This window comes from Bubalus bubalis, chromosome 2 (assembly GCF_019923935.1).
Source record: "Bubalus bubalis isolate 160015118507 breed Murrah chromosome 2, NDDB_SH_1, whole genome shotgun sequence".
Taxonomy (NCBI): domain Eukaryota; kingdom Metazoa; phylum Chordata; class Mammalia; order Artiodactyla; family Bovidae; genus Bubalus; species Bubalus bubalis.
The window spans coordinates 137067034-137090669 of record NC_059158.1 but is presented as its reverse complement, the minus strand read 5'-3'; the positions used below and the strand labels follow the sequence as shown (position 1 = coordinate 137090669).

At 39.6% G+C, this 23636-nt stretch overlaps 1 protein-coding gene across 4 annotated transcripts in view; it reads left to right on the top strand.

Moving 5' to 3' along the window:
* HECW2 (HECT, C2 and WW domain containing E3 ubiquitin protein ligase 2) overlaps positions 1 to 23636 on the top strand; it is a 434970-nt gene that overhangs the window by 250342 nt on the left and 160992 nt on the right. For 3 of the 4 annotated variants that reach the window (XM_006078135.4, XM_044936746.2, XM_025277874.3), the window contains exon 3: positions 19766 to 19873. In XM_006078135.4, coding sequence (XP_006078197.3) covers positions 19766 to 19873 — 108 coding nt within the window. Of the gene's footprint in view, positions 1 to 955; positions 1334 to 19765; positions 19874 to 23636 lie in introns of those variants that run through there. The other variant, XM_006078137.4, reaches the window with a different exon arrangement.

Here is a 23636-nt window from a genome sequence, read left to right as displayed (position 1 = left end):
GAAATCCACAATGATTTGCCTTAAGATGTGACTGGTTTGCATGTCCAGTAGAGGGTGGGCAGGGTGATGGTGGTTCTGGAATGCCAAGCTTGCTGTGGTCACTCAGTCTATTCCAGAAACAGTCCAAAGTTCTGAGGCTTCATGGCAAACTAAGTCTCAGTGGAAAGGAAATTACAGCTACCAAATGTAGCATGGAGCTTAAATCTAGTCTGTCCCATTTCACAGCAAAGCATGTGACAAATGAGGCATCTCATCTTGCTTTCCTGGAAGTTTTGCTGGAAAGAGATGGTCTTGTAGCCTTTGATTGCATTCACCCAATTCAGCCAGTACTTCAAAGTTGCGACAACAGCCCAGGGTGCACAGTTTTATGAAGCCCATTTCTCCACTGAAGAACGACACATCTGACTAGAGAGTCTCCCACCACAACTGCTTCCTAGAGTAAGATAGCAGCACCAGCTAAATTGGTGACTGTATCTATTTTTGCTTTAGAAGTAAGGTCTGAAAATAACCTCTGGATTGATAACCACATTTAGGGGTTTTTGTGAAAGCAGTTTGATATATGAAAAAGTTTTAGTGCTTGTTTACAATTTGAAATCACAAATCCACAGACTCCATTCTGGATTGGCTAGGATGCTGTGAGCCTATTTCAGTAACTTAAATGAAGGCTGTATCTGATTAATGATAACAGTAAATTAGAGTTCCCCATGTAGTGGCCACTCTTTTCTGAGTAAGTCAAACAGAAACCCCCCCTCTCTGTGATAACAGCTTATTGACATCAGGCCACTGTGTGCGCGAGTGTGTGTGTGTGTGTGTGTATACCCACAGAACTCGTTCTTTGGAATTCTCCCATGGAAAAGCAGAGGAAGGAAGTGAGGGGAGGATGGGGCGATTGCATCCTGTGCTTGACAGGGGCGTGGCCACGGCTGCCTCAGCCTCAGGGACACTGGTACATGATTGTTTTTTCACTTTGGATGCCTGAACAGTGATAAGTCTTGATGAAAGGCAGTGGCAGCTCTCAGTTCATAGCTGGACAAAAGTCTCCATAGTGGCCTGCCTGAGTCCCCCTCGGTATTTCATTTCTAGAACTTCGGGGGAAGAGGAGCAGCAAGAGCTTCAGGAGTGGACCTGCAGTTCTCTCCCCACCACATTAGGACTCCAGATCCTCTTAGACTTTGGTTCTGGCCACTCCTATGAATGAAATTGCCAATGGGCATGCTGGGTGCATTGTTTTAAGGAAAATGAAATGTTTCTTCCTGCTGCTTCCTAAATCTGATTTGAAATCATGGATTCTACCCTGGTGAAAGCAGAGATGTACTCTTTGGAATTTTTTGAGGTAAGGTATTAGAAAGTTCTGTGAAATGAATTCCACTCTCTGATTTCCATGTCCAACTGCTTGGGATTTACGGTTCTCTCTGCCTTTCTCTTTGAAAAATTCTTAATACTGTCCATTCTCAGCTTGGTGAGGAACAGTTATTAACAAATTATCTGGTGCATTTATCACGTTTAGATCAGAGATCAGTGCTGGGATTAACGCTTTTGTGAAACTTTTACAAACATCTATACAGTCCCCTCACTGTGAATTTCTAGAGTTTCACTGGTTTTAGATGAATTATTTTACTGTGATGTGAAGTACAGATTCTACCTACAAGAATGCTTTGAAAATGGCATTAGACTGAGTCAAAATAGATTTCATGACAGGTCATCTGCCTCTGGAATAATAGTGTTTTTGATGGATTTAAAAACTGTTTTCTCTGGGAATGAGATGTTAAAACCGATTTATTTGTAATGTAATATTTTTGTGGAAAAGTATTTATTCATATGAATTCACATTCTAGAGAGTAATGATTTAACAATCTTACAAAAAAATTGTAACTCAAGAATAAAACCATGTTTTAAAAGATATTTTCTTGTGGCATCTGTGGCAAACTGGCCAAGTTTTCTATAGACCTTCTGAATCTGCTATAATTGTTTAGAAACTGAGATGAAGGTAGGGCAAAATTTCAATTCTATTTTAATTTTTAAAATGAAAAAATTTATTTTTTTGGCTCTGTACCAAAAATGGTTCTCAAAGGGGTTGGGGATGTTATTTTTTATGGGCATATAGCATACTTAGCATTTAGTGCCTGAGAGCCAGGGATTCTTAACTATTTGTATAATGTACTGGACAGATACTTACGAAGAATTATCCACTAGAATGCCAGGAGCATCCTTATTGAATAACATGCTCAGTTTAATGAAAAGGAAATTGATGATGTAGTAAAGATTCAGGTGAGCAATCTAATTTCTGGGAGGGTTATTAATCTTCTGATAAAGCCATTTTGGGGCAGGACCCAAGGGAGTAGCCCCTTCCTCAAAATTATTCTTTAGAATCAGTAGCAGTAACTGTTCCAGAAAGATTGCTCCCACGTGTTCCTAATTTATATTTTCAGAACTTGTTTGGATTAACTCCGACAAGTATCTGGTTCACTTCAGTAAGGGCAATAGCCTTCTTTAAATAAAGTTACCTATTACACTTTCCAGTCCTTATTACAAGTTCTTTTTAATGAGCTTCTTAAGATCAAAGTAGTAATTCACCCTGAACCAAAGAATGGTTTAGTACTAAATATTATATTTTATGATGGTACATTTCCCAGGATCTTCAGTTATCATGTCCAGTGTAAAAGAGACATCCTGGAGGATCTAGAAGTTGCTTTTAAACTTCTTTTAGTATTAGAAGGAATTATCTATGAGTGAGAGCTTAGTGTATTCATACAAAATAATCAGAGGAAAGAAAAGGAGGATATGTAGTCAAAACAGTGCGATTTCTGGTGACTTTTTAGGCACACAGTGGGTGACAGAGATTCCTAAGTTGAAACTGTATTCAGTCTTGGATTTACTGTGTATAGAGATGAGGGTGCCTCTGCCCGTTTCTTTCTTTCTTTCCTTTTTTTAATACTTAATTGCCTGTGCTGGGTCTTTTAGGTGTAGCCTGTGGGAGCTAGTTCCCTGATCAGAGACCAAACATGGACCCCTTGCATTGAGAGTACAGAGTCTTAGCCACTAGACCACCAGGGAAGTCCCTACCTGACTTTTTTTAAAGCCAGGCTTAAAGCTCATTGAAAGAGCTTTCAGCTTTGATTGACCCTCTCTCCAAGAACTAGGCAGATACTCTATGTGGGAGAATGTGCTACATGGCATAGTTCGTGGCATAATGTGCTATTAATATCACTGTACTTTTGCTGCCTGATTATTTGGCATCCTTTGCCTAAGAAAGAAAAATTTCTGAAAACATATAAATAAGTATGCTTTTTTGCTTTAATTGTATTTTTGAAAAATCAGAATAAGATAGTTTCTTTAAAGGAAATACATTTAAAAAGTTAAAACGAAATAAAGTTGGGAAATTGTGCTTTCTGAGTATTAAAGACATAGCTCTTTTTAAAAAGGATGAAATAGATTTAGAAACCTAGCCATGTGGCTCCTAGTATGTACCAGTTTCACATTCTATACATATGTCCTCCCTACAGAGTTCTGAGCTAGGAGTGCTAATATCATTTTATGGAAGAAAGAAATGGAGTATTTGCAGTTTTAAGACTTGCCCAAGGTCATACAGTAAATGGGAAAAATGGACTTTAAACTTAGGTCTGCTATTTTATGAAGTTCTAGGATCTTAGCATCACCTAGCAGCCGCAGCCTGGTAACATGATTATCACGCAATATAGTACTTTCATTGCACCTGTAATAAATGGTATGTACCTAAAAACAAAAAAACATACTTCTGTTGGTGAATAGAGGGTCCTTGTGGACTAACTGCTAGTGACATATTAAATATGCTGCATTAAGGATTTTGTTGAATTACTAAGTGATGGAGAATCAGAACTTTCTGTATTGGCTGATTAAGGTTGAATGTGGGGATAGTTGGATTTTCAGGAGTTGTTTGAATAAAGAAGGGGAAAGGAGGAGAATGGTGGACTTAGTGAGGGTGATGGTTGGGCTTGGAGAGAGTTTAGAGGCAGATGAGTCACCTCCCAGGGTCACTGGATTGAAGAGCCTGGAATTGGTTCAGAGCCTTGTACTCTAAGGGTGGATATTTATAGCTTCGGTGGCTCTGTCTGCACAGGAAAGATGGCGATGGGAGGAAGGTCATGTTTAGGTTATGGCTCCAAGGCTTGTGCTGGGCCTGGGCCTAAAACATCATGGTGCACCATCCTCTCTATCCTTGTACAATGTACTCTGTACACTGCAGCCAGAGGATTTTTTTTTATTAGATGCAGATCATGTCACTTTCCTGCTTTGAATTCTCCAGTGATTCCATTATCCTCCAAGTGAAATCCAGACTCTTCACTGTGGTCTAGATCGATGGTCTGGCATAGCATTGAGAAATGTGGCTTCTGGAGCAAGACAGCCTGGGTTCACGCTGCACGTACTAGTTTTGGGATTTGTAGTGCATTTCTTGACTTCTTTGTGTCTTAGTTTCCCTATTATTAAAAATCTCATAATGATACCTCAAAGGATTGTTAGAGGTTGTAATGAGTTAATAAGGCAACACAGCAGAACAGTGCCCAGTGCAAGGTCAGCTCTCTAGTGTTTATTACTGTCCATGTCTGCAAGCTGGCCCTGCCCAACTCTCCCAGCTCATCTTCTCCTACTCTCTGCCTCATCATTCACTCTGCTTCACTTTATTGTTCCTGGGAACGTGGAGGGCTTATCCTGTTTCAGGGTGCTTGGATTTTCCTTTGTTGCAAATCTCCCAGTTGAAAACATTCTCACTTCATTCATGGCCCTGTTCAAATGTTTCCCTCAACAGCCAATGGAAAATAGTATTCTTCCACCAACCTCACTCCCCTCCTGCTCCCTGGCTGTATTTCTTTAAGTCATGTTACCACCACCTGACTTTACATTATATCTACTATACTACCTAGCATGCACATTATTTTGTGTTTGATTATTCATCGCTTTCCCCACTGGACCAAAGTTTCCACAAGGACAGGGACTTTGACTCTCCTATTCCCCCTCAAATCCCTGTCACTTAGAATACGGCCTGCCAGAGAGGGTTTGCTCAGTAAATATCAGTTCAGTTCGGTTCAGTAGCTCAGTCGAGTCCAGCTCTTTGCGACCCCATGAACCGCAGCACGCCAAGCCTCCCTGTCCATCACCAACTCCCGGAGTCCACCCAAACCCATGTCCATTGAGTTGGTGATGCCATCCAACCATCTCATCCTCTGTCGTCCCCTTCTCCTCTGGCCCTCAATCTTTCCCAGCATCAGGGTACTTTCAAATGAGTCAGCTCTCCGGACCAGTTGGCCAAAGTATTGGAGTTTCAGCTTCAACATCAGTCCCTCCAGTGAACACCCAGGACTGATCTCCTTTAGGATGGACTGGTTGGATCTCCTTGCAGTCCAAGGGACTGTCAAGAGTCTTCTCCCACGCCACAGTTCAAAAGCATCAATTCTTTGGTGCTCAGCTTTCTTTCAGTAAATATGTGTTGAATTAATTTTGAATTTCATTTCCACCATCACTTCTGTAATTGTTTTCTTTCTGTTTTTAGGCCTTAAAGTCTCCCTTCTAACTTTTGTTAGCCTGTCATAGTTTTGCCTCAAATTATGGACCTTTGGAAAAATATCATTTACCTACTGTTTCTCATGAAAGTTCTTTAATAATAGGAAGTTTTGTTTTAACCTGTAAGCTTTGGTACCAGGAAGGGAATTGTGGTATTTCAGTGTCATTGTTACATAATATTCCTAAAGTGGATCTTGTGCCAAGGTGTTTACCAAGATACCATATGCTGACCATGCTTGACCCTTTAAAGGAGTTTAGGCTTACATTCTCATTGTAAAAGTATAATTGCTGGAGGAAATATAGCCATGCAAACTGTTGGGGAAAATTATGTACTGACAGCAGTGTATACTTCATCTTTAAGTCTCAAATTTTACAGAGTGCCTAATTCCTGCTTATATTTCTAACATGAAATTGACTAAAACTATTACAAATTGCATATTCTTTTTTCACAATGATATTTATTATAAATTTTTATAATAGCCAAATAAAATAGAGTATTTGTTGTAAGTAAACTTTTAGTGATTTTTCCATTTGATGTATTATCAAGGAATTTGAGTTTCCTATAGGAAAATATTCAGCTGAGGAAAAAGATAAATCTTAATTTAGAAATGCTCTGAAAGTCTTCATCAGGAAAAAATCTTGTTTAATACGTTTCAAAGACCTTTGTGAGAAATTGATCATGTGTTCTGAGGAAAGTGAATTCATCTTTTTGTGCATTGGTGTGACAGCCTGTAAGATATAAACAGAGTTGAATGTCAACTAGGCGTATCACTGTGATTGAATTAATACAAAATTATTGTTATAAAGATTGAGAGTTTAAGTAAATTGATCTTGTTAAGTTAGTGTAATAGAACTAAGCAATATCGTCCTTGGTTTTCTCTATTTTGAAAAAGACATAGATCTCTTTAAAAAAGGTTTTATGCATTCCTTGGTGAGAATTTTTTTCCTCCTTTGTATATTTTAACAGTATAATACTGATATTCACTTAATGCTATAGCATCATAATGAAAAGAATATATGAAGACATCTCTTACTCAACTAAATATGAGCACCTACTATGTGCCAGATATTGTTCCAGTTACTTAATATACATCAGTGAACAGAATAGACAAAAGTTCTTGACCTCTTGGAGAGAAAGACAGTATACAAATATATAGATTATATAGAGTGTTAGATAGTGATAGGGTTTTGGAAAGGAAATTGAGTAGGGTAAGATACTCCAGGAATGCTAGAGGCAGTTAGGGTAGATTTCATTGAGATTGTTATGTGCAAGCAAAAAATAAAAATGATTTAAGGAGAGGACTGATCCATATGGATATATGGGGGGAAAGTTTCAGACAAATAGATCCTGAGGCAGAATCCTGAACAGAACTTTGAGGATATTGCAGAGGAGGAAAAAAAACATTCCTCTATTCTCTTAGGTATGGCTACCAGGCCAGCAAATTAGACTGACAGAAGACAGATTAAGAGGAAAAAGGATACGCAAATTTTAATAACTGTTAAAATTTTTATTTCTACTTACACAAAGCCTTCTTGTACATGAAGACCAGAAAGAGTGATTAAACTTGGGCTTATATGCTACTTTAACAAAGGGCAATAAATTGTGGAGACGTAACTAGACAAAGGGAGTAGGAGTTGGCTTCTAGGAGTGGTAAATTGTGGGAAGGTAAATATATGGGGGGAACTACTGGAGGATAAGGGTTTTTAGGAAGGTTTGTTATGCAGACTGAAGCTAGTTCCTTCTCCTTTGGTGAGTAGTGATTGAGTCATTTTACTCTTTCTAGTATGGAAGAGGAAGACTTTAGAGATGAAAATTTGGGTCTTGCTTTTAGATTTAAAGAGGAGAGCAGAAAACTAGTTACTTTCAGCTCAGTGACATATTTTGGCATGGTGTACTTGGATCCCCTTCACTATCAGGGAGTCCATTGTGGCTGGAGTGGATAGAGTGGGTACAGGGGCAGAGTAGGGAAAGATGAACTCAGAGCTGTAATTTTTTGAGGGGTGGAGACCGGGGCTGCCAAGTCCTGTAGGACACTGTTCACCTCTGTAAAGACTTTGAATTTTACTCTGAAAGAAATAGGGATCCATTTTTTACATGTAAACATTATGCAGGCATGTGTGTCTGACTCTTTGTGATCCCATGGACTGTAGCCTGCCAGGCTCTCCTGTCCATGGGATTCTCCAGGCAAGAATACTGGAGTGGTTTGCCGTTTCCTTCTCCAGGGGATCTTCCTCACCCAGGGATTGAACCTGTGTCTCCTGTGTGTCCTGCATTGGCAGGCGAGTCTTTAACCACTGCACCACCTGGGATGCCTGTGTTTAAAATGAATGCTTCTATAAACCCTCTCTGACTGAAACTCTTGGGAGGTATTTACTGAAATGAGTCCAAATATTTCTTCTCACTGATCTGTTGGTGGTTCCCTCACTCCTTCCTTGTCAAAGTGAGGGTTTAACTGACTAGTTTAGGATCAGGTATTTTATATAGGAAGTTGCTTAGCAGGGCCTCCAGCCTCTGCCCAGCATGTATGGAGGTCTGAATGTTGAGGAGACCTCAGGGGTATGGTTTAGGACTTGGTTATAAATTATGTCACCCAGCATGGATCTACTGAAACATATAATTTGGATTGAGCTCTACCACTCCTGGTGAGGCCTCCTGTAGAGACAACAGTAACACAACCTCTCTCATACTGTGGGTGTGTATGACATTGAATCAGTATATGCACCCCACTCCACTCCCCCATCCCCATGCCAAATGCTCCCTTGTTCCCTTGCAGGCAGTGAGACACCGACTTCAGTGCAAACATTCCCAAGGGCAGACCTTTCCCTCTTGCAAGCGAATCTTCTCAGCCCCTGTTGCTTTTTCTGTCCTGTAATGTGCTATTGTCTTTTTCTCTATTCTCCAGCATGTTATAATCAGCAAAACTTTCTGGTCTCTCTAAGAAAAATGCCATTCAAGTGGTTCCAAAGCCATAGTCACCAGGTTGGACATTCTCATTTGATAACATGGTGTCATCATTGCGATCTCTAAATATGTCTAATATACACACTCTTTTTTATTTTTTCCCTACTCAGAGAGGGTGTTAGTGTACAGAATTGGGAATCTAGGGACATCGGGTTAAAAACAAATGTAAAGTGTGCCGATTCATGAGGCAGTTTGTTAGGGAATTCTCATAGCACTTAATAAGATTGGTGCTCTCTTTGGTACAATCAGTGGTAAAGAGTCACCGCTTCCCTGCAGCTTAGTTCAAATCTCAGTCATTATCAGAGTTTTCCTCTCACATAACTTGCCTAGCACTTTCAGGTAAATTTGCAGAGTTTTAACAGTCACACAGCCCCTGTGAAGGTGTGTTTTTGCCTAGGTCTAGAATGATCATTTTGTTTCAAATTATATTAATAGTTTAGGATTGCTTTCTAAATCCCAAATCCTAGACAAGGCATCTAATTTCTGAGTGTAGCTAGAATAAATTGAGGCTCCTTTATGATCTTATCTCAGGATGTAGGGATATTCAATTTGTATCCCACAGTAATTTTATATCAATTTAGATGTTTATGACATTTTATGAGAAAATATAGGGAGCGATTGCTTTGGAGCAAAAGAAAATTTGTAAGCATCATTTTTCATCTCTGGAACAGTCTGTCACATGGCATCTTTCTCACAAAATTTCTCATCTTTTTTTCAATTCCCCTAGATTGGCTGATAGAAGTGTGAGGACTTTGAATACTTTTTTTGTTCCTGTTTTATCTCCAGTACTGTATGGAGGTTTTAGAAATACTAATATAGACATAGAAACATTTTCAAATCCAAATTATATTTGGATATGTTTGATATGTCTGGTCATATCACCTATATATATTTTTATTATCTTCAAAACCTATTCATAGGACATTTTCTGGAATCCAAAAATCATACAGAAAAAATTAATCTTTAAAAGATTACCTTCACACTGATCTCTCTTTGTGAAATAGTATGGGGAAGGAAGAGTTTGGTGCATGAAAGACTTTATGCTTATGTTATTTTAGGTCTCAGTGGCATTTTAAAAGAATTTATTTTTTAAAATTAATCTTTACAATCATATATTAAGTTAACATAATTAACCTTCCTTTCCAAGGAAGAAAAGGAGAAATGGATTGAAATACCTTAATGACTGGCTTAAATGTGTAGATCTCCGAAAGTATAGCTCCATGTTCATCTCCAAAAGACTTTTCAAACTTGAGAGACCAGCACCGTATTCATTATACACAGTCACAGGGAATGCTGATTATTCCTCTTTGGTTCTCCTTTAATAACTTTATAAAGTATGCACGCCTCTATCCTAGCAGTTTTAGTATTGCGTTGTACCTGACATGCCAGTCTTTTTCTACTATGCTGCCATCTCGTTATGGCAGGAGATGGGGTGTTGGCTTTCATAGTAGTCGGTCAATAAAAACCATTCAAGGGAAGGAAGGAAAGAAAGGAGGAAGGAACAAACTGACAAATGAGAGGGAAATGATTAATGAGATGTGCATGGCAGATATGATTGCTCAGTTTCCCTGGAGATTACCATGGAACAAGTTTTTTTCCACATGAGGTATTTTTGTAGTACTGTATCAGAATCAACTGAATGAGGTGTTTGCTAAAATTCAGATTCCTGCATCCTGACTCAAACCTACTAACTAGAAATCTGTGTTTTGGAGAATCCCAGGGTATTCATTGTGAGCCATGGAGTTAAGCAATCCTTGCCCTGGAGGATCAGTTAGCTAAAGGGGAAGGTGCAGGCGTGCTCAGTCATGTCCAACTCTGGCAACCCCATGGACTGTAGCCTGCCAGACTCCTCTGTCCATGGCGTTTTCCAGGCAAGAATACTGGAGTGGGTTACCATTTCCTCCTCTGGGGATCTTCGCAACCCAGGGATTGAACCCATGTCTCCTGTGGCTCCTGCATAGGCAGGTGGATTCTTTACCACTGAGCCACTTGGGAAGCAAATGTGTAGGAGATATTGGTAAATCAATTTATATTGAGATTTTGTTTAAGACAAGGTAAAACCATGTGGTTTTCATTAAGGGAAAGAGACTGTTTCTCATCTAACTGACCAAATCTGAGAAAGTTCTCTGAGCTACTGTACTCTATAATTAGTAAAAAAGAGAGTTAGTTTTTTGTAGTGTAATCTTGTACGCCTGCTCCTTTATTCCTGGGTCCAAATACTTTGTTTTTCCCTTGGAGAAGCAGACTTAACATAAGTAGTTCTAGTATTAAAAACAAAATTAACTGGAGTAACCCTAAAGAGTACAGCTGATCTTTGAACAACATGGGTTTAAATTACTCAGGTCTACTAATACTCGATTTTTTTCAGTATAAATACTGTAGTTCCACACGATCCATGGTTGGTTGAAATTGTGGATGTGAAACTACCTGTGGATAAGGAGGAACCCATTGAATATGCAGAGAGCTGACTATAGGTTGATTTTTGACTACAGAGAGGGGCAGTTTACCTAATCCCTGCTTTTGTTGAAGTTCCAGTTTAGTCGCTCAGTCGTGTCCAACTCTTTGCGACCCCATGAACCGCAGCACGCCAGGCCTCCCTGTCCATCACCAACTTCTGGAGTTCACTCAAACCCATGTCCATTGAGTTGGTGATGCCATCCAACCATCTCATCCTCTGTTGTCCCCTTCTCCTCCTGCCCTCAATCTTTCCCAGCATCGGGGTCTTTTCAAATAAGTCAGCTCTTCGCATGAGGTGGCCAAAGTATTGGAGTTTCAGCTTCAGCATCAATCCTTCCAATGAATATTCAGGACTGATTTCCTTTAGGATGGACTGGTTGGATCTCTTTGCAGTCCAAGGGACTCTCAAGAGTCTTCTCCAACACCACAGTTCAAAAGCTTCAATTCTTTGGCACTCAGCTTTCTTTATAGTCCAACTCTCACATCCATACATGACCACTGAAACAACCATAGCTTTGACTAGACGGACCTTTGTTGGCTAAGTAATGTCTCTGCTTTTTAACATGCTGTCTAGGTTGGTCATAACTTTCCTTCCAAGGAGCAAGCGTCTTTTAATTTCATGGCTGCAATCACCTTCTGCAGTGATTTTGGAGCCCAGAAAAATAAATTCTGACACTGTTTCCACTGTTTTCCCATCTATTTGCCATGAAGTGATGGGACCGGATGCCATGATCTTAGTTTTCTGAATGTTGAACTTTAAGGCAACTTGTTCACTCTCTTCTTTCACCTTCATCAAGAGACTCTTTAGTTCTTCACTTTCTGCCAAAAGGGTGGTGTCATCTGCATATCTGAGGTTATGGATATTTCTCCCAGCAAACTTCACTCCAGCTTGTGCTTCTTCCAGCCCAGCATTTCTCATGATGTACTCTGCATATAAGTTAAATAAGCAGGGTGACAATATACAGCCTTGACATACTTCTTTTCCTGTTTGGGACCAGTCTGTCGTTCCATGTCCAGTTCTAACTGTTGCTTCCTGACCTGCATACAGGTTTCTCAAGAGGCAGGTTAGGTGGTCTGGTATCCCCATCTCTTTCAGAATTTCCTACAGTTTATTATGATCCACACATTCAAAGGTTTTGGGATAGTCGATAAAGCAGAAGTAGATGTTTTTCTGGAACTCTGTTACTTTTTTGATTATCCATTGGATGTTGGCAGTTTGATCTCTGGTTCCTCTGCCTTTTTTGAAGGGCTAACTGTAATTTTAAAAAACAGTAAATGAAATCAGTTGGGAAAATATCATGGATTGCTAAAATAAGGCAAGAGTAAAGATTTTTAAGAATTTTCTTGATTATGATCCCACAATATTAACAAATAGGTATGAAAATTTTATTAGAAGGATTTTAGGGCTTTTGGGGTGTGTGCTATGCCTTTATATTTAGAGAAAATGTACTGCCAACTAGATTTATAAGAGAACAAAGAATATGTAAGAGACATGAGTGGACAAGCTTTATATAAACTCTGCCAAACCATTTAGAGAAGAATATTTAGGTACATGCATTAAACATCTCCAATGTTTTTATGATTATATTCCAGCTAGAAAGTTACCTAAATATCTAGAATATACACTCTGAGAATATAAACTCCATTGTAACTGTAACAGACACTTTAATCTTGGTAGGAAGGAAAATAAGAATGTGAATGAGAAAAGGGGCAAGGAGCAAAAGCAGGAAAATATACCTCACGGAGGCTGATGTGTTTTAGGTTGGGAGGAAGAATCTAATGATCAAGGTGAGAGAAGGTGCTGATAGAAGTGTTTGAGTCAAGGGCACCACCATTATTGCCTAGAACTCTGAGCAAGAAGGCAAGAAATAGATATGTGTACAGAAAAGATGACAGTAGGGAGATGGAGAAACCAGGGAGATGGGGCCTCATATCATCCATGATCTGGATGTTGTAGAATGCACGGTACCTTGCTCTAAGTCATAGGGTAGAAATTAGAGGATATGAGGACAGATCTACACAGTTCTTAAGAGAAATGGGGAAGGGAAGTGGCCAAGTATAAACAGAACAATTGATAATTGAGTTTAAAGAGCAATGACATTTATTTGATCTCTCAGAATCTTTGTTGAATTAATGGAAGAAATAGATGCATATATTGTATCTATATGATAACATCTAGGGAATTTAGAACCCTTTCTTTGGTATAGTATTTTATACTCAATTATTTTTCTTCTTTGGAGTAGGGGCGTTTAAGAAAGATTGAATTGCCTAAAATAGATGTTAAATGAGGGTAAAGAAAAACAAGTTACACAATCTGAGAAAAAATATTCTGTCCTCAAATATCCATGAAAAGCAGATCTGAGCAGAGAACCACAGTCAGTAAGAAGGTGTTTGGCTAGGTGAGAACGGATTGCAGCCTAATTGAAGGTGTTTACCTACTTTAAAAAGTTTTAATCTGAAGGACAAATTAAAATCAGTGTTCTTGAAACAAAGACAAAGGATGAGTCATTCTATTTAGTTTTTAGAATGGTGCCACCAAGGCAGGCCAGAGCTCTGCTGTCTTATGGCAGTGGGAGCTGGAGCCGTGGAGGTTGTGAACACAACTGTAAAATACTGTGACCCTATTCTGTGACCCTACACTGGTTTATTTCTAGGAATTTTATATCTTCAGTTAAGAGTAACTGTCACTCAATGTCAAGAGTGCTACTATCTGTCAGGGATGATGAATTATCAGAAATATAATCTCATCAGAGAAAAATTTCCATGTAGAATAGCCAGAATACTAACCAACTTGGGTAAGTTCTACGTGACAGACACTCTGCATGGTGGGAATAAGACCTTCCCCATGAAGGTTTACAGGATTGTTTCTCCTTGTGACTTGGGGCTTAAAAGAAAAGAGCAGACCCATCAAGCATCTGCTCTGGGCCTTTTCATCCTAATTCTGATTCATTTCTCATCATATATGGGACGTTTGAATTCCTTATGAGTCTGAATGATCACGGTACCTTTTCAACATTTTGCTTCCAGAGAACTGCCTTTGTTTCTTTAAATATCATAAATTTAACCAAATGGAGTTGTCCACATTGCCTACAAACCAACAATAGGAGCTAAAGTCAGAGATATATGGTTTATGCTAACCCCATGAGCTGGTAGGTGATTTGAACACCTTACTCTAGGTCTCTTTCTTGGTTAAGGGTCTGAGGAGGAAGCACCCATAACTCGTTCTCCCTTATTTCTGACTTCTGAGACCAAGGGAGGATATTCATGCAGTGCAGTATTTCTACCTCGAAGTGAATATCATAGGCAAAGAAAAAGTTACTAGTGGCTCTTCTTGGAACAGGAGATGCTGGCACTGGTTCTCTGACACGATTCTCCTCCAGGGAACATGTAAAGGGTTGTGTCAAGCCCCAGGAATCACTTCTGTGTGGGGATAAGCCCTCTTACGATAATTCTCATCTCATTACCCCCACCCTCCCCTCTGTTTCTGCTCTTCAGTGTTCCATCTCCTTAGGGTTGATATGTCAGAAGTGTGTACTTGGTTTGGCTTAACTGATGGCTTGGGAGAAAAAGTTTAGTAATAGTAGAAGTGCCAACCCTCTTACAGTGAGGTCACACTTTAAGAAGTATAATTTTGTGGAAGTTGCATTTTATCATTGTGATCTTAAAATGACATTTGTTGTTGCCTGTCTTTCCTGAGGCCTCAAGAGGAAACTGACACAGCAGTATTTTCAGAAAATTTCTCATGTGCATAGCTGTCTGGCATTTTGAACAGTTGGACGGACACCTTCTACTCCCTGTGCCTGTGTTCTGCTCCCCTCAGGGTCCAGCTTCCTGAAGCCTTCCATGTGACCAACAGCTAGTACAATACATCTTTTTGTGAAAACATGAGAGTCTCTGTTCCTATGCAAGCAACTTTGCCCATTAAAGTATGTTTTAGAGAAGAAGCTACCTTTGTTGTCTAAACTGGAGAAGTGATGCAGTCTCAGTGATTCTGGTTCAAGTCAGGCCTCATGGGTCTAAATCACTGAATGACTTTTAGGATGGTAATTGTGTCTGTTAGGAATTTTGTTCGGCCACAAGTGACAGAAACCCAACCACAGGGCTTAAATAACTAGGAATTTATTTTTGCCTCAGTAGCAAGAAGTCTGAGGGCCATTCAGGGTTCAAAGGATCATCATGGATGTTTCTAGCTTCTTTATCTGTCATCCTTAGCTTATGGCTCTCATTTAAGGACAGAGGAGGTGGGAGGGGAGAGCAAAAAGATTATTAAATGTCCTCTTATCAGTCTTAATAATAATAGCTCCCCCAGAAGTCCCACCCAGTAGAATTCAACCCACATGCACTGGCCACATGCCACCCTTAGCTGCATTTAAGGGTAACTGTTTTAACTGGGCGGAGAAGGCAATGGCACCCCACTCCAGTGTTCTTGCCTGGAGAATCCCATGGATGGAGGAGCCTGGTGAGCTGCTGTCTATGGGGTCGCATAGAGTCGGACACGACTAAAGCGACTTAGCAGCAGCAGCAGCAGTTTTAACTGGGCACATTGTTACCTTGGACAGAATTGGGGTTCAGTTGACAAGGAAGAGGCTCAAGGGAGAGGCAGTGAGCAGCATCTGCCCCGAGGAGCCACATGCCATCTTTCAAATCCAGTTTTAGGTGATACTTGAGTGCCTTCTAAATATCAGTGTGGTTGTAGTTCTGTGATGGGATGGAGTCGATTGCCTCGTATTATTTTTCTGAAAGGAGGTGACACTGCTCCTTGGCCTTTCACTGTAAAGAACCTTTGACTTATGCTGTGTTGATTACAGACAGCAGAAAGGACCACTCCTCCCAGACCTCTTTGACTTCTCAATGTCATAAAACCAGTGGGCTGCAAGGGAAACCACAGACAGAAATCCCTCAGAGCTGGATTATCCGACCCCTCACGTGGACCACCTTCTGTTTCTTTTATGCTCTTAAGAATTGAGGTTTTTATTCTCAGGACTATTTCCTTGGACTTTGAACCTGTTTTCTACCTTTCCTGTTTTAGTGGATCACTGACTTCACCCTTTCTGCTTAATTTCAGCTCTCAGTTACAGTGTATGCCTAATCTTCCCTCCTAGAAAAGAGGTTTGGGGATGAAAATGAGGTGCATCTGACATTAAGAACCGGTGTCTCTGTGCACACACTTGTGTACCTGTAAAACTCTGAATGGTCTCTTTGTCACATCCTTAGTTTCATTTCCTATTCCAGGACCTTAGGACCGAGCTTCAAACTAGTGTGATGTGAGCAAGTTAAAGAACATGAATCCCTTATGCCTTCAGGGTGGGGCAGAGCCTGGGGCAGCCAGAGCACCCCTATTGTCAACCTACGTGGTCAATGTCTCTTTCATGTACCCCAGTGTATCCTACAAATATGACCATTTTCTTAGTGCCATGAAGTCAGAGAACTTAGAGACAATGCTGCTTTCAGGCCTATTCTTTGGATCTGTCCTTTCTGTCCTTCTTCCTCTTTCCTTCTTTTACGTTGTGTCAAGGTAACTCACTGCTGACCATTGTGAACAATTATCTCAGCCAACGTGCTGACTTGCTTGGTATTTCCTGAACACTATCCATGGCAAACCTGTGCTGTGTCTTGACTCAGTTTCCTAGCTTAATATCCCCTCTCTTAACCCCATCTTGATTCTCTTATAGTCTATCAGCTTAGCTATTCATCTTTTTTTTTTAATAAAGGATTTTATAGACAGGAGCTCACCCAATCTCTTTTTGTGTGTCATCTCATTGCTGGTTGATGAACAATCATACTCTTTGTTCTTTGCACTTTTGTCTTTTGGCACTTTAGTGACCAACCTGGTTAAGCCCAGACATGCCCTTTACTTTCCACCTGCCCACTCTTCTCCCTAGTTCTCCCTTGTAAATTCAAGTCATTAAGTAAATCATTATGAATCAGTTCAGTTCAGTCACTCAGTCGTGTCTGACTCTTTGTGACCCCATGGACTGCAGCACGTAAGGCTTCCCTGCCATCACCAACTCCTGGAGCTCATTCAAACTCATGTCCATCGACTCGGTGATGCCATTGAAACATCTCATCCTTTGTCATCTGCTTTTCCTCCTGCTTTCAATCTTGTCCAGCATTAGGGACTTTTCCATGAGTCAGTTCTTTGCATCAGTTGTCCAGAGTATTGGAGTTTCAGCTCCACCATCAGTCCTTCCAATGAATATTCAGGACTGATTTCCTTAGGAATGACTGATTGGATCTCCTTGCAGTCCAAGGGACTCTCAAGAGTCTTCTCCAACACCACAATTCAAAAGCATCAATTCTTTGGTGCTCAGCTTTCTTTATAGTCCAACTCTCACATCCATACATGACTACTGGAAAAACAATAGCTTTGACTAGATGGACCTTTGTTGGCAAAGTAATGTCTCTGCTTTTTAATATACTGTCTAGGTTGGTCATAACTTTCCTTCCAAGGAGTAAGCGTCTTTTAATTTCATGGCTGCAGTCACCATCTGCAGTGATTTTGGAGCCCAGAAAAATAAAGTCTGACACTGTTTCCACTGTTTCCCCATATATTTTCCATGAAGTGATGAGACCGGATGCCATCATCTTAGTTTTCTGAATGTTGAGTTTTAAGCCAGCTTTTTCACTCTCCTCTTTCACTTCCATCAAGAGGCTCTTTTGTTCTTCTTTGCTTTCTGCCATAAGGGTGGTGTCATCTGCATATCTGAGGTTATTGATATTCCTCCCGGCAATCTTGATTCCAGCTTGTGCTTCATCCAGTCCAGCACTTCACATGATGTACTCTGCATATAAGTTAAATAGGCAGGGTGACAATATACAGCCTTGATACTCCTTTCCTGATTTGGAACCAATCTGTTGTTCCATGTCCAGTTCTAAGTGTTGCTTCTTGACCTGCGTATAGATTTCTCAGGAGGCAGGTCAGGTGGTCTGGTATTCCCATCTCTTGAAGAATTTTCCACAGTTTGTTGCGATCCACACAGTCAAAGGCTTTGGCATAGTCAATAAAACAGAGATAGATATTTTTCTGGAACTCTCTTGCTTTTTTGATGATCCAACGGATATTGGCAATTTGATCTCTAGTTCCTCTGCTTTTTCTAAATCCAGCTTGAATATCTGGAAGTTCAAGGTTCATGTACTGTTGACGCCTGGCTTGGAGGATTTGAGCATTCCTTTGCTAGCATGTGAGATGAGTGCAGTTGTGTGGTAGTTTGAACATTCTCTGGCCTTGCATTTCTTTGGGATTGGAATGAAAACTGACCTTTTCCAGTCCTGTGGCCACTGCTGAGTTTTCCAGATTAGCTAGCATATTGACTGTGGCATGTTCATAGCATCATCTTTTAGGATTTGAAATAGCTCAACTGGAATTCCATCACCTCCACTAGCTTTGTTCGTAGTGATGCTTCCTAAGGCCCACTTGACTTCACATTCCTGGATGTCTGACTCTAGGTTAGTGATCACACCATCGCGATTTTCTGGGTCTTGAAGATCTTTTTTGTATAGTTCTTCTGTGTATTCTTGCCACCTCTTCTTAATATCTTCTGCTTTTGTTAGGTCCATACCATTTCTGTCCTTTATTGTGCCCATCTTTGCATGAAATGTTCCCTTGGTATCTCTAATTTTCTTGAAGAGATCTCTAGTCTTTCCCATTCTGTTGTTTTCCTCTATTTCTTTGCGTTGATCACTGAGGAAGGCTTTCTTATCTCTCCTTGCTATTCTTTGGAACTCTGCATTCACATGGGTATATCTTTCCTTTTCTCTTTTGCCTTTAGCTTCTTTTATTTTCTCAGCTCTTTGTAAGGCCTCTTCAGACAACCATTTTGCCTTTTTGCATTTTTGTTTCCCTTGGGGATGGTCTTGATCACTGTCTCCTGTACAATGTCATGAACCTCCGTCCATAGTTCTTCAGGCAGTCTGTTATCAGATCTAATCCCTTGAATCTGTTTGTCATGTCCACTGTCAAATTGGAGGGGATTTGATTTAGGTCATACCTGAATGGTCTAGTGGTTTTCCCTACTTTCTTCAATTTAAGTTTGAATTTGGCAATAAGGAGTTCATGATCTGAGCCACAGTCAGCTCCCGGTCTTGTTTTCTCTGACTGTATAGAGCTTCTCTATCTTTGCCTGAAAAAAATATAATCAGTATGATTTGGTGTTGACCATCTGGTAATGTCCATGTGTAGAGTCTTCTCTTGTGTTGTTGAAAGAGGGTGTTAAGATCAGTGCGTTCTCTTAGCAAAACTCTGTTAGCCTTTGTCCTGCTTCATTCTGTACTTCAAGGCCAGATTTGCCTGTTACTCCAGTTATCTCTTGATTTCCTACTTTTGCATTCCAGTCCCCTATAATGCACTGCTGACCCATAGCTCCACAGGAGACACTCAAACACTCAAAGACAGGTCTGGCTCAGTCTCTGTGGAGTCTCCTGGTGTGCGCAAGATTTTAGTTTAAGTTCTCCGAGCATTTCTGTCGGGTATGGGGTTTGATTCTAAACGCAGTTTCACCCTTCCTGCCATTTTGCTTGGGCTTCTCCTTTGCCCTTGGATGTAGGGTATATTTTTTTGGTGGGATCGAACCTTCTCCTACTGACGATTGTTCACCAGTGAGTTGTAATTTTGGAGTTCTTGTAGGAGAAGATGAGCTCATGTCCGTCTACTCTGCCATCTTAAATAACCAACTGTCATTAACAATAATGTCCATTAATATTTCCCTCTTTACTTTTTTCCGTTTATTTTAGAATTCATACTACATCTTTGAGCTAAGGAAAGACAAAGAAGTTATAATTATAAGCTTAAAAGTGTTTATTTGGTTTTTCCAGATGAGAATTCTCCAGCCAACTTCTGGGATTCTAAAAACAGGGGTGTGACTGGAACACAAAAAGGACAAATTGTATGGAGAATTGAGCCTGGGCCCTATTTCATGGAGCGTAAGTACCTAAGTGTTAACATAAGTTTGTATTTGAACATTGCAGAAATATGCAGAAATCTATGAAGTCTTTTATGAATTTTATTGTAAAAGTTTTTGATTATTATTTGTAAATATATGCCATGTCACCCCAAACTGTAAAATATATTCTTTTGAGAAATATTCATTAGAGAATGTAACTATGGTTTGAAAAAACTGTATGTATGTCTCTAGATGTATGTGTGTATAACATATATCTGATGAATATATGGCATATAAATTGTGTGATTATTTTGTTACACATTTTATATACCCTTGTTCTTCATTTATAATTAATACTATATTAATTTCAAAGGGCAGAAAGGATAATTCAAGATTCAGTTAATTTAAGAATTTTATTTGCCTCTAGGATACTTCACTATTATTTTTCCCAATAGAAGAATAAGTTTTGCTTTTGGGTCTTGGTCTTTCCAAGTGTAGATGAGATAATCTGGGGCACATTACCATAGAGGTCATTTACTAGGCATCAGAGATTGGCTGCAAATAACCATTACCCAGTTGATTTGATGTTATATTTATTTATAAACACACATCCTATGTGCAGTACTTCTATATAGTTATATATATATATGTATATACACACATAGGCACATGTATACATATAAATGATTTACTGGTCTGTCCAGGTTAACTTCTACATTTACAGAGTTTATTTTTTTGCAGTAGAGAAAAAACTGAGCTCTTTAAAATGTTTCTGAGCTGTTTAACTCCATAGTAAGAATTAAGTTTTCTATATGGAATTTAATATAAGAAAGAGAGAATATACTGGTACCAGAGATACTGGTACTTAAGAATGGTACCTCAGCTCAGTTAAGTTGCTCAGTTATGTCTGACTCTTTGCGACCCCATGGACTGCAGCAGGCTTCCCTGTCCATCACTAACTCCCAGAACTTACTCAAACTCATGTCCATTTAGTCAGTGATGCCATCCAACTATCCCATCCTCTGTTGTCCCCTTCTCCTCCTGCCTTCAATCTTTCCCAGCATCAGGGTCTTTTCCAATGAGTCAGTTATTCACATCAGGTGGCCAAAGTATTCGATTTTCAGCTTCAGCATCAGTTCTTCCAGTGAATATTCAGGACTGATTTCCTTTAGGATGGACTAGTTGGATGTCAGTTTGATTAAAAATGGAAACCTGCTATAAGCATATCTGTTTTGAAGCATGTAAAACTTCTGTAATATAAAAAGTCTTTTAAAATATTAACAGCTATTATTTTTGAATTGCCTTTAAAGACATCAGATAATTTGTTTGACCATTTTACTGGTAGGTCAGCATTTCACAGCTTTCTCTAATCCCACTTGTGCCCTATAAGGAGTGTTTTTTTCTTCAGAGTTCAATTTCTGGTTTGTTTTTAAACCTTATGTGTAATGTAGTTGTTAAGAGAAAATGTTCATCATGTAACAGTAAGTGAGGAGTGTGGGAAGCAGATATATGAAGCATTAGTTCAGTTGCTCAGTCATGTCCGACTCTTTGGAACTCCATGGACTGAAGCACACCAGGCTTCCCTGTCCATCAACAACTCCCGGAGCCTACTCAAACTCATGTCCATTGCATCGGTGATGCTGTCCAACCATCTCATCCTCTCCTAGCTAATACAACATGTACGAAAAAGTCTCGGAGATTCACCAAAATGTGAACAACGGTTGTATCTGGGAGGTGAGATTATGGGCGATTTGTTTTTGCCTTATTTCTCATCTTTACTTTCTGACAGTAGTCCAGCTGCTGTCTCTAAGTAATGAGAAGCGTAAGTGATAAAAGAATCTGGTAAAAAATGGAATGGGAAGTAGCTGGGTTTACTTTCAATGTGATTCCTCCTTTGAAAAGATCCCTGGGTTTAAGAGGCTGATCTAGCTGAGAAATACTGCCAATTGAACTTCAGGGAAAACCTTCCTGTTTGCTCTAAAATGCTGATGACTTCTAGGAATGATTGCCTTTTGATGGAGTGTGCAGATTCACATTATGGGGCTCATGTGAACACCTGGGAAGAGGTCAGTGCCACATGCTGCTGTAATTTGGAACATTATGAATTAAAAAAAAACCCATTTACAGAATATCCCACTTGCCATGATTGATTTTCTTTCTCCATGAAGTGTGAATTAGAGATTTGTAATGTCCTGGCTGACTAGGATATAGTGAGCATCTCTGTCTTGACAAATGTCTTTCTTTACATCTCACTGATAATGTTTAGCAGAAGTGGGCTTGACGTTGAAGTTAGGAATTGGGAATGCTTTCGGTTTTCTCCACTACTTTAGCATTTCCACCTCAATTCTTCACACAGTGAGGGTATTGTGCAGCATGATTGTGAAACTGGAAATATTCATTAATACCTTTTTAAGGACTGAGTAAAGCTGTATAAGTTAAAGTGAAAGTGAATAGGAAGTACAGAAAGATTTGGCTTTAGAATAAGCTTATCTTCATTCATCAGAATGGGGTCTCCCCCAGGACACGTTTCTATCCCTTTGAAATCCATTCAGTGTAAAAATCTCAGGTGTTATTTATATCAGTGCTTAGAAGTGTAGTCCGTGTCTTTTAGACATCAATTTTTTTTTATTTTATTCCATGTCTGGCTTGAGCAGATCTAAGGGGACTTCCCAGCATAATGAAGTTTTGTATGAATCTCTGGAGATAATGATGTGAAACGTAAAAAAAAAAAAAAATTCGGATTGGGGAATGGGTTAACCATATCTATGTTTTCAACCTCTGATCTTGAAAACTTATGACATTAAAAACTTTTGCTTTCATCTTCAGAAAGAACATTTATATTTAGCTAATCAGAAGTCCAAGTAAAGTAAAATTCTCTGAAAATTGACTTAAGTTTGTGGGCAAACCTGGGTTTGAGCACTATTTAGGCTGTTTCTGAAAGTAAAGATGGCTTTTGTTTATCTGGACAAACCTCCAGAGGAGGCAGGTGACCCAGACTTACAGGGCCCACTGGGATGAATTTGAAGGACAAAGACAGGTTTAATTTTAGGTAAATGACCTTCCTAGACATTGGAGAGGAGGATCAGCTTCATGTGCACTCACTTGTCACAAGACTGTCAGAATTCCTCAAATGAGGTCATGCTCATGGAAAATGAATGGATCACCTGTGCAATGTATATTCTTGAGTTTTGACATCTAAGAGGTTTCAAAAATTGTTTTGGTATGTTAGAACATCTATTTTATTCTATGTAGTCTTTCATAGACTTTGGTCATTCATTCATTCAGACCTGCTTTTTGTCCTTCCTTCATCCCTTCCATTTATTTGTTCATTATGTCCCCAGCCATCATGAAGTATTTGGTTAAGTCCAACTTTTTGCCAGGCATCATTCAAGAACTCACTAAGTCCTGGGTCAGTATGAGCTTAGAAATAGTCAACTACATTGCTATGTACTGAACTGAACTGCTTTGTGATCATTAATGATGATAACAGAACATTGCTATTTGTATAAGTTATCTAGTATTTTCACACATCTTATCTGTCTCAGCCCTGGGAAGTAGATAGGATTAGGAAGCTGTGCAGTATGGATGCATGTGGCTTGTGTAAGTGACAGCCTCACCTCTGATTGGCATTCAAGTTTGAAACAGAACCTTTGTGGGTGGCTTTTTAATGGGTGGGGGGAAAGGGGAGAGCCTCAGCTTTTTATTTGTATTGTCGGAGCCCCTGCTCTAACTTTTTCCTTTGCTAAGCCCTTTTCAACCAACGTCAGAAGGGCCTTTTTGTCCCTTAGAGAGATTTGGCTCTT